Source organism: Liolophura sinensis, chromosome 3 (assembly GCF_032854445.1).
Source record: "Liolophura sinensis isolate JHLJ2023 chromosome 3, CUHK_Ljap_v2, whole genome shotgun sequence".
In the NCBI taxonomy this organism is placed as follows: Eukaryota; Metazoa; Mollusca; class Polyplacophora; order Chitonida; family Chitonidae; genus Liolophura; species Liolophura sinensis.
This window is the reverse complement of record NC_088297.1, coordinates 21,808,531-21,822,422: the sequence shown is the minus strand read 5'-3', so window position 1 is coordinate 21,822,422 and position 13,892 is coordinate 21,808,531. Positions and strand designations below refer to the sequence as shown.

The following is a 13,892-nucleotide window of genomic DNA, read 5'->3' as shown; positions in this document are numbered from 1 at the left end:
CAGATTAATCACTGTCGTCCTTACCCAATCATGCAGATTAATCACTGTTGTCCTTACCCAATCACGCAGCTTAATCATTGTCGTCCTTACCCAATCATGCAGATTAACCATTGGCATCCTTACCTAATCACGCAGCTTAATCATTGTCGTCGTTACCCAATCATGCAGATTAATCACTGTTGTCCTTACCCAATCATGCAGATTAATCACTGTTGTCCTTACCCAATCATGCAGATTAATCACTGTTGTCCTTACCTAATCACGCAGCTTAATCACTGTTGTCCTTACCCAACCATGCAGATTAATCATTGTTGTCCTTACCCAATCATGCAGATTAATCACTGTCGTCCTTACCCAACCATGCAGATTAATCAGTCATCCTTACCAAACCACGCAGATTAATCACTGTTGTCCTTACCCAATCATGCAGATTAATCACTGTTGTCCTTACCTAATCACGCAGCTTAATCATTGTCGTCCTTACCCAACCATGCAGATTAACCATTGGCATCCTTACCTAATCACGCAGCTTAATCACTGTTGTCCTTACCCAACCATGCAGATTAATCATTGTTGTCCTTACCCAACCATGCAGATTAATCATTGTTATCCTTACCCAACCATGCAGATTAATCAGTCATCCTTACCCAACCACGCAGATTAATCACTGTTGTCCTTACCCAACCATGCAGATTAATCATTGTCGTCCTTACCCAACCATGCAGATTAATCACTGTTGTCCTTACCCAACCATGCAGATTAATCACTGTTGTCCTTACCCAACCATGCAGATTAACCATTGGCATCCTTACCTAATCATGCAGCTTAATCATTGTCGTCCTTACCCAATCATACAGATTAATCATTGTCGTCCTTACCCAACCATGCAGATTAATCAGTCGTCCTTACCCAACCATGCAGATTAATCAGTCGTCCTTACCCAACCATGCAGATTAATCAGTCGTCCTTACCCAACCATGCAGATTAATCACTGTTGTCCTTACCCAACCACGCAGATTAACCATTGTCGTCCTTACCCAACCATGCAGATTAATCAGTCGTCCTTACCCAACCATGCAGATTAATCACTGTTGTCCTTACCTAATCACGCAGCTTAATCATTGTCGTCCTTACCCAATCATGCAGATTAACCATTGGCATCCTTACCTAATCACGCAGCTTAATCATTGTCGTCCTTACCTAATCATGCAGATTAATCACTGTTGTCCTTACCCAATCATGCAGATTAATCATTGTCGTCCTTACCCAACCATGCAGATTAATCAGTCGTCCTTACCCAACCATGCAGATTAATCAGTCGTCCTTACCCAATCATGCAGATTAATCAGTCGTCCTTACCCAACCATGCAGATTAATCACTGTTGTCCTCACCCAACCATGCAGATTAATCATTGTTGTCCTTACCCAATCATGCAGATTAATCATTGTTGTCCTTACCCAATCATGCAGATTAATCACTGTCGTCCTTACCCAATCATGCAGATTAATCATTGTCGTCCTTACCCAACCACGCAGATTAATCACTGTCGTCCTCACCCAACCATGCAGATTAATCATTGTTGTCCTTACCCAATCATGCAGATTAATCATTGTTGTCCTTACCCAATCATGCAGATTAATCACTGTCGTCCTTACCCAATCATGCAGATTAATCATTGTCGTCCTTACCCAACCACGCAGATTAATCACTGTTGTCCTTACCCAACCATGCAGATTAATCATTGTTGTCCTTACCCAATCATGCAGATTAATCACTGTCGTCCTTACCCAATCATGCAGATTAATCATTGGCATCCTTACCTAATCATGCAGATTAATCACTGTTGTCCTTACCTAATCATGCAGCTTAATCATTGTCGTCCTTACCCAACCATGCAGATTAATCAGTCGTCCTTACCCAACCATGCAGATTAATCAGTCGTCCTTACCCAACCATGCAGGTTAATCACTGTTGTCCTTACCCAACCATGCAGCTTAATCATTGTCGTCCTTACCCAACCATGCAGATTAATCAGTCGTCCTTACCCAACCACGCAGATTAATCACTGTCGTCCTTACCCAACCATGCAGCTTAATCATTGTCGTCCTTACCCAACCATGCAGATTAATCAGTCGTCCTTACCCAACCATGCAGGTTAATCACTGTTGTCCTTACCCAACCATGCAGCTTAATCATTGTCGTCCTTACCCAACCATGCAGATTAATCAGTCGTCCTTACCCAACCACGCAGATTAATCACTGTCGTCCTTACCCAACCACGCAGATTAATCACTGTTGTCCTTACCCAACCACGCAGATTAATCACTGTCGTCCTTACCCAACCATGCAGATTAATCATTGTTATCCTTACCCAACCATGCAGATTAATCAGTCGTCCTTACCCAACCATGCAGGTTAATCACTGTTGTCCTTACCCAACCATGCAGATTAATCACTGTCGTCCTTACCCAACCATGCAGATTAATCATTGTTATCCTTACCCAACCATGCAGATTAATCAGTCGTCCTTACCCAACCATGCAGGTTAATCACTGTTGTCCTTACCCAACCACGCAGATTAATCACTGTCGTCCTTACCCAACCATGCAGATTAATCATTGTTATCCTTACCCAACCATGCAGATTAATCAGTCGTCCTTACCCAACCATGCAGGTTAATCACTGTTGTCCTTACCCAACCACGCAGATTAATCACTGTCGTCCTTACCCAACCACGCAGATTAATCACTGTTGTCCTTACCCAACCACGCAGATTAATCACTGTCGTCCTTACCCAACCATGCAGATTAATCATTGTTATCCTTACCCAACCATGCAGATTAATCAGTCGTCCTTACCCAACCATGCAGGTTAATCACTGTTGTCCTTACCCAACCATGCAGATTAATCACTGTCGTCCTTACCCAACCATGCAGATTAATCACTGTTGTCCTTACCCAACCATGCAGATTAATCACTGTCGTCCTTACCCAATCATGCAGATTAATCATTGGCATCCTTACCTAATCATGCAGATTAATCACTGTTGTCCTTACCTAATCATGCAGCTTAATCATTGTCGTCCTTACCCAACCATGCAGATTAATCACTATCGTCCTCACCCAACCACGCAGATTAATCACTGTCGTCCTCACCCAACCATGCAGATTAATCAGTCGTCCTTACCCAACCATGCAGATTAATCACTGTTGTCCTTACCCAACCATGCAGATTAATCACTGTCGTCCTTACCCAACCATGCAGATTAATCAGTCGTCCTTACCCAACCATGCAGATTAATCAGTCGTCCTTACCCAACCATGCAGATTAATCACTGTCGTCCTTACCCAATCATGCAGATTAATCAGTCATCCTTAACATGCAGCATATACGCTCCTGTCTTTTTCCTCCAACTAATCAGGTTTGAATTTGGAGTTCAACGCACTGCTGCTCATTTCAGTAGAGGAGCTCACTAAGGGTACCAACAATAATGCAAAAACTTAAAGTTTCCAAAAAATTGAAGTTTTACTCCGAATAGTACACATGTAGAAAAATCAATTTATCCAAATTTTAAACATTCATAACTTTTCACATACCGGTATATGTTTTAACATATAGATAGATGTGGTCACATCTATATAGACTGTTAACCTGAAGACTGATGGCAAGGGGATCAAGACGTCTTATCATATTATCACACCATACTGTCTCCAACTATCCCAGATATTCCAACAACACCTGGGACTGGTTTCACGAAGCTTACCTTTGCACTAAGATGCTATTACCTGAGTACACTTTACATGTCTACAGCATATGTTGTCATGGTAGTTAAGGGCTTACTTAGGTAAGTGAGCTTCATGAAACCAGCCCGTCTCTTGGAGCACAGGGGTAATTCACCCTAGCCAAGCACGTAAAACATAAGTAATCTCTGCATAAAATATAATGTTAAGGAGATAATATCTTAATTTTTCGGATGTTTGGTAGAAAAGAAAAACAATCAACAAAGCACTCGGAACTTTTTATTGATGTCATCGGGGAATATTAAACAAAACTTGTATCCCATTAATATTCAAGATACAACAATATTATGTCAAAAAACTAGGCTCTGCCATTTCTCACAAAGCATATAATTCTGCACTGTTTACCTCCTTCAAACTGTCAGCCTCTGGTATAATTGGCAATACTGCTAACAATGACATATAAACCATTTCTGTATGCCATCTTCAAACCCCCAGGCTGTGGTATAATGGTTAACAATAACATACGAAGAAATATACTATACCACAAATCATTAACACTAATACATACATTGTTCATATGTATGATGTATGATATTTCAGAGAGCACCCATTATTATATTTATTATAATAAAAAGACATATGGTAGATTTAGTAATGAATTAAACAAAATTTTCTTAACATATACAACTTGAGCAGAGAATTAGTGCTGACTCAACCTGTTATCTATAAATGGTCCAGTAGAAATTCATGAAAATGTAGACAAAGATATAATTACTGGCAGGTCAGAATAAATCCCAAAAAGGTGGGAAAAATGTGCATGAAATGGGAACAACAGTAAATAATGATTGATCCAGGCAAGAGACATAAATCCGCCACTCAGACACTTTTTGAAACTGTATGACAAAAATAGACAACAAATGTTTATGTATTTGTCTTCGCTATCAATATAATGAAGCTACATGTACAAATACCCTACACCTTTGTTGACTAAAATTGTGATCCTGAGGCTAAAGTGCATTCACATTTTTTCCCACCAGGAATTTACAGTAATATCAATGAAAGAAAGTTGACTTACATGTACAAGTACAGTGCTACGCCACTGAATTCTGGCTAATTAACTTTTGAAGGTCGCAGATAAAGTTGACCTGTAAAATAGGTAACAGAATCAATGCTGACTGGATGTTAAATAACCTGTTTACAGGTGACATTAGTTGAAAGGCCAATTCATAGGACCATTTGCAACTCAGAATACAGACATTGTGATATCTTAAATATGAGCATATACATATATTAGTTCATGTATATATAATCTTCATAAACACTGTAAAACACTGTGTCAACCAATCCATACCAGTACCCATTCAAATTGGTTTCTACTCTAATTCTTCAACCTTTACGCATGTTTGCAAGGTGTTTAATCATGGATACATGTATTCTGAAGGCATTATTCTTTGTTTACAATGATAAAATTATACTTTCTGTGAAGCCCTGGCTAATCCAATTAATGCAGTTTTGCTGCCAAAATAAACTTTAAAATGTGCACAAATTGCACTGAAAGTTTCATAAGCCAAACCGTTGTGGTATTAGCATACAAGTACTTCTGTTATTACATGTACATATTTTGACCAGGACAGCAGCTGCAAACCAATAGCTGAGGTCAATATCACATTCAGTGTCCATTCTGTTAAGGTACGGTAAGTTCAGCGGTTTTCATGTATGAAGTCAGACAAAGACCCAAGGTCAGCAAATATCCTCAGTCACAAATATTTTCACAGCAACCTTTTAACTTATCTCCATGTTGTTCAGTGTCAAAATCACGAAATTTTCCCTTAAGCGATGAGAGTCAGCTTTATGGATGGAAGGAATTGGGGTTCCCATCATAAACCACTGACCTTTGGCAAGTTATTGATGCACTTTCCTACATTTGTACAGGTATGCGGCCCATACTGGTTAAGGGCAAGTAGCCTTCAACCATCGTTAGATTTCATCATGTCACCAATGCCCCACAAGCAGCAAGAGTGAATGAATCTACAAGGTACCCTGCCCCGGACCAGGTTTGAACCCACGCCTCCCTATCACCAACTACCCTGGTGTGAGACGGCTTAACGGCCATAAGGAAGACAAAAGAATAATTAGTGTTCATTGGTCGTCATATAATAAAATCATTTCCATACAGCAGAAATTACAATGTATAATAATCATTACAAGACGTCCTGGAGAAAGCATGCTTTACTTGGCTTCATCTATGTCCGTCTTTTCACTCCACTTTCTCTCTCCCCACAAATTCGTCCATGGCTGAATTCATACCCAGTACATCTGCTACTAGCATAGAGGCCTTGGTAGGCAACATACTGCAGAGGAAAGTAGAACATTCAGAATTATTATTAGCAAATTCAATTGTCCAGAATTTTTTTCGCTCCCTAACAATACACCTTTCTACGATCAACAGAACTCTCACCATCAAATATTTATTTAATGATTTATTTAATTGGTGTTTTACTTCATACTCAAGAATTTTTCATTTATAAGACAGCAGTTGTGGTTGTAGGAAACAGGGCAGAGCCCGGCGGAAACCCATGACCATCCGCAGGTTGCTGGCAGACCTTCGGAGAGGAAGCCAGGATGAGCTAAGCTTGAACTCACAGCGACCGCATTGGTGACAGGCTCCTGGGTCATTACACTGTGCAAGCGCGCTAACCAACTGAGCCACGGAGGCCTCACTTGCCATTATGTAAAATAAGCAACTTAGACCAGGACGGAATAGTATGTCATTCACACACACAGTAAATTAATCTGTTATGTAGTAATCTGAATTGTTCATTTTGTCATTAGACTCTAGGACAAGTCCATCGTGAAATATCACCTACTGTACTGTGAAGCTGTTAGACACCACACTGTGGCCCTCAACTACAAAGTACACAGTACTGTGAGGTTGTTACATACTACACTGTGGCCCACAACTACAAAGTACATAGTACTTTGAAGCTGTTAGACACCACACTGTGGCCCACAACTACATAGTACTGTGAAGCTGTGAAGCTGTTACCACATTGTTACCACAGAAACACTCTGCTAACACACCTGTACTGTAATTCTTCAACTTTTCCGCATGTTTGCAAGGTGTTTGTTGAAGCATTCTGGAGGTATTCTACTTTGTAGAATGCTAAAATTATACTTTTTGTGAAGTCCTGAAACTGGTCAATTCAGCCCATGTAGTTTTGCCCCAAAAATCAAATCATAAATGTGCATATATTGCACTGAAAGTTGCTCTTTCATAGTTAAAAACGTTGGGGAATTAGGGTAAATTTAGTCTGGCAAAATCTTACAATCTCCCACATCATCTGCCCAGCCCTCCAGTGCAATAATGGAGTTACAAAACAGTCAATAAAACAACAACCAGCCATTCCAAGGTGATCACGCAAATTAATGTTGCATGGAATACAAAACTTAACCCGTGTTCTGTTTTCACTGCAATAACCTCTGATGTTTTCACTTAACTTGTGCTCTGTTTTCACTTAAATAACATGTGATTTCTCTTCACTAAACCTGTGCTCTCATTTCACTGTAACAACCTGTGATTCTTTTCACTTAACCTGTGCTGTTTTCATTTGAATAGCCTGTGATTTTTTTCACTTAACCTGTGCTCTGTTTTAATTTTGATAATAACCTGTAATTTTTCACTTAACTTGTGCTCTGTTTTCACTTTAATAACATGTGATTTCTCTTCAGTAAACCTGTGCTCTCATTTCACTGTAATAACCTGTGATTCTTTTCACTTAACCTGTGCTGTTTTCACTTTATTAACCTGTGATTTTTTTCACTTAACATGTGCTCTGTTTTCAATTTTATAATAACCTGTGATTTTTCACTTGAGTTCTGTTTTGACTTTAATAACCCTTGATTCTTTTCGCTTAACCTGTGCTGTTTTCACTTTTATCAGCTGTGATTTTTTTTCACTTAACCTGTGTTCTAAAAGCTCACTTTACATCATCGTCTTCAATCAAAGCATGCTGTAGCAGAAGTTAAACTCTTCTGCTGCAGATACTGTCAGATTACAGAACGAGGGTACAAATTGTAGCAGAAGTTAAACTCTTCTGCTGCAGATACTATCAGATTACAGAACGAGGGTACAAATTGTAGCAGAAGTTAAACTCTTCTGCTGCAGATACTGTCAGATTAGAGAGTGAGGGTACAAATTGTAGCAGAAGTTAAACTCTTCTGCTGCATATACTGTCAGATTAGAGAGTGAGGGTACAAATTGTAGCAGAAGTTAAACTCTTCTGCTGCAGATACTATCAGATTACAGAACGAGGGCACAAATTGTAGCAGAAGTTAAACTCTTCTGCTGCAGATACTGTCAGATTACAAAACGAGGGTACAAATTGTAGCAGAAGTTAAACTCTTCTGCTGCATATACTGTCAGATTAGAGAGTGAGGGTACAAATTGTAGCAGAAGTTAAACTCTTCTGCTGCAGATACTATCAGATTACAGAACGAGGGTACAAATTGTAGCAGAAGTTAAACTCTTCAGCTGTAGATACTGTCAGATTACAGAACGAGGGTACAAATTGTAGCAGAAGTTAAACTCTTCAGCTGTAGATACTGTCAGATTACAGAACGAGGGTACAAATTGTAGCAGAAGTTAAACTCTTCAGCTGTAGATACTATCAGATTACAGAACGAGGGTACAAATTGTAGCAGAAGTTAAACTCTTCTGCTGCAGATACTATCAGATTACAGAACGAGGGTACAAATTGTAGCAGAAGTTAAACTCTTCTGCTGCAGATACTGTCAGATTACAGAACGAGGGAACAAATTGTAGCAGAAGTTAAACTCTTCTGCTGCAGATACTGTCAGATTAGAGAATAAAGGTACAAATTGGGCAACTTACTGCTTCAAGAGAATGAACAAGTAGTTCGTTCGTGGAATGTACACTGTGCTTTGGTTCATCAAGATGCCGTCCATGATCGTAGTCACAACGTACTCTGGCTCCAACAACGGGATTAGCTTGCACTTCACCCCTGTGAACATTCCCGTATTGATGTAGTAGGGGCAGACAACTGTTGTATGGATTCCATTTTTTTTCATGGCGTCCAGTTCATAGCGCAGCGATTCGTCGAAGCCAACAGCGGCAAACTTACTGGCGCAGTAATCAGCAAGGCCTGTCACTCCAACCAGCCCGGCAGCACTGGCAATGCTGACAATGTGGCCATGATTTTTCTCCAACATTTTAGGCAGGAAAGCTTTGACTGTCTGTGAACATAATAACAATAATGTTTTTCAATTTTTCAGTAACACCAGTTAACACAATAGGGCCCAAAATCCCCCCTATCTGGTGGTGCCTGCTGCATAATTTTGTGATTTTTCCTTGCCATACATGGCTAAGCTGGCATACATCGCCCTCCACCTTTAACACCCTGTAATTTATGCTGGGGGTGTGTTGCCTCTCAGCCAATGGGAGTCATTAAAATTGCCGGATTGTTCGTGTATACTCGGAACCTACGTTCAAGATTCCGGTTTCCCGATTGTCATGCGGAAATCTCCGAAGCTTCAATACCATCCTTATTTGACTGCACTTCCCTGATGAAAGACTCGTCCGAACTTGAATCACTTGAAACATCCGCCATTGTTGAGAACTGAAAACGAACTTCATTGTTCACTATCTTCTGGGAAGAAGAGTTTTACCGGAAATGTAGGAACTGCACTTCAGCAGTTTTTGCTGGAAATTTTCCTCCTAACACAAAAAACTTCAGGACTAGTTCTTAGGCAAAATGGAGCTGCCCACAGCAGATTTTGGCGCTGAATTTATTTATAATTCATCAACTTGAGGTACATATTAGAATTTTTTCCACAGCATGCAAGGAAATGCATACTCTTTTCAATGGTATTTGATTGATATTTAAATTTTCTTCTCCTTTAATATTTCTGCGACTCTAAGGTATATCATGTATGATATCATGTATTTAAACATTTTATTGCCTTGAAAATATCTGTCCCTGTCATGACATAACCTAACAAAACCTACACACTGCATGCTTCAATAGGTGAGGTCCCACTTCCCTTAGCTTCGCACCTTAAAAACTAAGCTTGCAATACGTCGTTTTCACTAACGTATAACACGGGTAGTAATTCACAGCAGGCCCATTGCCAGAGCATATCTAAGCACTGGACACCAACAGATTGCACATAATCTATTTAAAACTTTTCAATAACATAAATAACCCTCGAACTATTTTATCTCCTGTTTTTGAAATACTTTTGTAACAATGCTGGGGTCTCTGTGGCCTGGTGGTTAGCATGCTAGTGCAGCACAATGACACAGGGTATCTCATTAAAGGAGTCACTGCTAGTTCCAGCCCAGCTCATGCTGTTTTCCTCTCCAGTCATACGTGGGAAGGTACGCCACCAACAGGCTGTCGTTATTCCCCTGGCTTGCTGCCATATAATTCTTGAGTATGACATAAAACACCAATCCTGCAATCACATTTCTCTGCAATAATTAATTCACTCCTTTTACAGTTTAATTTCTGACCTGTAAATTACCATTAACCTGTATTAATAAATGTGACCTTTCTTTGAGGCCATTTTGCTTGACCAGGTGATCCAGATTTCATGTTTGTACTGTTAACTCTCAATATGATGAAACATCTCACAGGACTGAAAAGCATGCTGCCTCCTCATTCAATATGATGAACCGTTTTGAAAAAAGTGTCTGGAAAGTCTGGAGTTCCATATGGTCATAATTTAGTATAAATTCAATGCAAGGGTCCACAACTCGACCTGGTCCTGTAACTTGTTATAGTTAAGTCACTGTACCAAGTTTCAATTCACCGCAATGTATCCTAAATATCTTCAGCACGGTCAAAAAAAAACAAAAAAGACTTACCCAGAAATGTGCCATGGCGTTCACCTCCATTGTTTTGATTATAAGATTATCTGGACATTGAAGATACTTCTTCCCAGTCACAATACCAGCATTGTTCACCAGTATGTCCACATCTCCCACATCCTTCTTTACCTGTTTAACATCAGAGTATGTGTGCTAAATTGCAAAATGGCTGCAGGGTCATCAATAATGGAATAAGACTACTTTGCCAATATTGCAGACATATTGTGAAGAGAGCATGTTTAATACATTAGATCCACTGATTAACGTCACACAGTAAAGTGTGCAGGTCACCCTGAGAAATGACTGAAAATGCATTGTTGGCAAACATCAATATTTCAACCTTTATTTACAATATAAATAATCCTAATGATGACCAAATAAAGGACAAAATATTGATGTCTGTCAGTGACAGATGCATTCAAGTCTTTTCTCAGAGTGAACTGCATACTTAAGAGCATGTTTAAAACAGGACGCAGTGCATGTAAAATGAAAATCTCAGTGTTTTTGCCCACCTGTTCAGCCGTCTTATAAACTTCATCTCTCTTACTCAGATCAACTGTGTAAGCATAGACGCGGGCACCATATTTCTTAACCTCGTCCGCAGTTTCTTGATTTCCAGATTCGTTGATATCCCAGAGAACCAGACGGCAACCCAGCCGTGCAAATTTTATCGACAGTAGTCTGCCAATACCACTGCCTGAGACAGAAAGCAACAGCTATAGTACCAGTAGAATTACTAGGTAGAAAGTGCAAGTCTAGCCCATAATAAACTATGATAAATCTTTAATAAACACACTGACTTACAACATGTAAGATTACAACGTTGGTAACTATATAGGTTTCTATAGAAAGATCAGACTTAAAATGACATGGCGCTGCGCTGTTAATCACCGCATGCATAATATCAAACAGTGTTGACTACGAACTGTTCTAATACGTTACAGCATCAGTGGACAATAGTTCAAAAAGCTGTTGTAAAGACTAGACTGCTGTCATTTTTTGGTTCCTGACCTACTTGTCAGATGTTCAGTTAACCATTCTTCAGTCAATTGAGGTCACATCTGCTTCTCAGACGTTAATTATGAAAAGAATATTCTTCAAGTAGTCTCAGACTGAAAAAACTCTTATCGAGCAATGCAGTTCTTAGGCTTGTCTAACAAAAATAGTGCATATCAATGACACAAATTGACAAAATAGGACAGTTTCAGAGTCTAATGTACTGCAGTACTAACTCATTAAATGATATGGTACAGGCTCGGAAAGTACAATTATTTTTCATAAACAGATGTGATTGCTGTGGACTCACAACAGAGGTTACATGGATGACGTCAGTTATGCTAAGGCAGATTAAAATGTGTGTTTGAATAGAGGTATGTGTTCCTTACAATTAATACGACCACATTTGAGGCTGTTTCTTGACATAACTCTCGCTATTTGCTCGAAGAGAGTAATCCCTCCACAACTAACTCTTCAATTAACCTTTCTTCAATCAAATGACATCACTCTACAGCAACATGACAGCAACCCCATCTTTACAACTCCACTGCAAATAATTCATTAGCCAATCAAGCTTGCAATGTAATGCATTCAAACACTGGACAGCAAACACTAATCAGCTTAATTAAATTAAAATTAATTCAGTAAAAATTTTTACAGTTTGATAAACTATAAAATACTATAGAGAACGTTACCTGCGCCTGTCACCAACACGATTTCATTATTGACAGACTTCCTTTGTCTGAGAGACTTGGGAATAAGAGCCAGTATTACCCCCTCGATAATGTAAAAAACTGTAAGGAAAAGGACACGCACGAGCTGAAATAACTGAGTTGCTAATGAACGTTCGTGGACAATTTCCGCCATGATGATTGACTGAGGCTCTTTATTCTGTTATTGAATCAATCTGCGAACAGCGGATTAAATTTCCTCTTAAAAAAAATAATAAACGCTAGCTTAATTGACAACCTATCTAGATCGACGCAACAGACGTCTTTGCTCAGATTTACAGAGCCTGAGAAGCTGTCAGTTGCGAGTTTTAGCAGTACAAACAGACAAAATCTGTGGACTTTCACCCCGTAAGTATAAAACACATGCGTCTGCTGTCAGGTGTAATGGCTGTGAGTGTAATACAAGATTACCTTTAACATTGAAGAGCCCTGATTGAAGGGGTGCTACTCTTGTCTACAAACTATGTTGAAATGGCATCAGACCATCAGCTTCCACCTTTGAGTGTCTAAATATTGTACCAAATTTACAGCTTCAACTCCCGCTTGTGAATTTAGAAGAGGTGGTGGATGGTAGACATACCAAAAATAGCCTAAAATTTCGCTCTCAAAAAGGCAAGGTAATGTCACAAAACATCATTTTTGGTGCTGAAACTTACAATTTTCTAGCAGAATATCATCCCAGGATACCTCAAACCTCAAAACACCTTTCTAAAATCAGTATAACTTTTACAATCAGGAACAATGGGCAGGTTAATCATGGACGAAATTTACGGTCATTTAGGGTATGTTGCTATAGCACACACTAAGTTCACACCGGAATATATTTGCTTATTTTGTTGCCTTACTGGCGATGCTGTAACCGCCAAGATCCTTTTTGTGAATCAGGGAAACTCTTAAAACTCTTATTGGAAATGCATTTGATTGCCATGCTCAAAATTTTTTCACTGATACAATAGCGGCCAGGAGTTGCATAAATGGAAGAAACCAGAATGACAGTGGTAAACCACCCAGCTTTAGCAAATTTAATCAGCGAACAATAAGATTGCGCGAATGACTTTTTTTTTTTTAAATTTATTTCGTTGTTGTTAATAGGCCATACTCAAGATTTTTTAGATGATATACGATGAAAGACCGAAGTGCCGAGATTAACTATTAAATTAATTACTAGCCATTGGTTGAGTTACTCCCGCATGATACATGTGGTGTGCAAGACTCCATGCAAGATTACGCAACTAAGGGATAGTTCTCAGTTCTGATTGGCTGGTGTGAGAGATAGGCAAGTTTAGGTTATGCCTTGCCTGCGCTGAATTTTGGGTGATGGTACGTTTATTCAAGCGTGACAAAGGCTGCAAGATTTTAACCCAGGAAACCGTATCTCCACTGTCGACCACTAATCGCCACCATGATGATAGTGGAGAAACCCATCCATTGAATTCACTGAGAGAAAAGTTTGGGTCCACTGACTCGAAAATCTGAGTGATTTCATGGAGCTAATTTGACTCAGAAAACTGAGACATATCATCTGATCAGCCAAG

General features: G+C 39.4%; 1 protein-coding gene across 1 annotated transcript; it reads right to left on the bottom strand.

Annotated features, from left to right (window-relative positions):
- Positions 1 to 5,433: 5,433 nt before the first annotated feature.
- Positions 5,434 to 12,733, bottom strand: LOC135463889 (epidermal retinol dehydrogenase 2-like). The gene is made up of 5 exons (XM_064741350.1): positions 12,322 to 12,733; positions 11,143 to 11,327; positions 10,628 to 10,759; positions 8,633 to 8,994; positions 5,434 to 6,092 (listed from the first exon to the last, which is right to left on the bottom strand). The coding sequence occupies exons 1-5, from the start codon at positions 12,491 to 12,493 to the stop codon at positions 5,999 to 6,001; spliced, it is 945 nt and encodes a 314-aa protein (XP_064597420.1). The 5' UTR covers positions 12,494 to 12,733; the 3' UTR covers positions 5,434 to 5,998.
- Between the last annotated feature and the right edge of the window lie 1,159 nt (positions 12,734 to 13,892).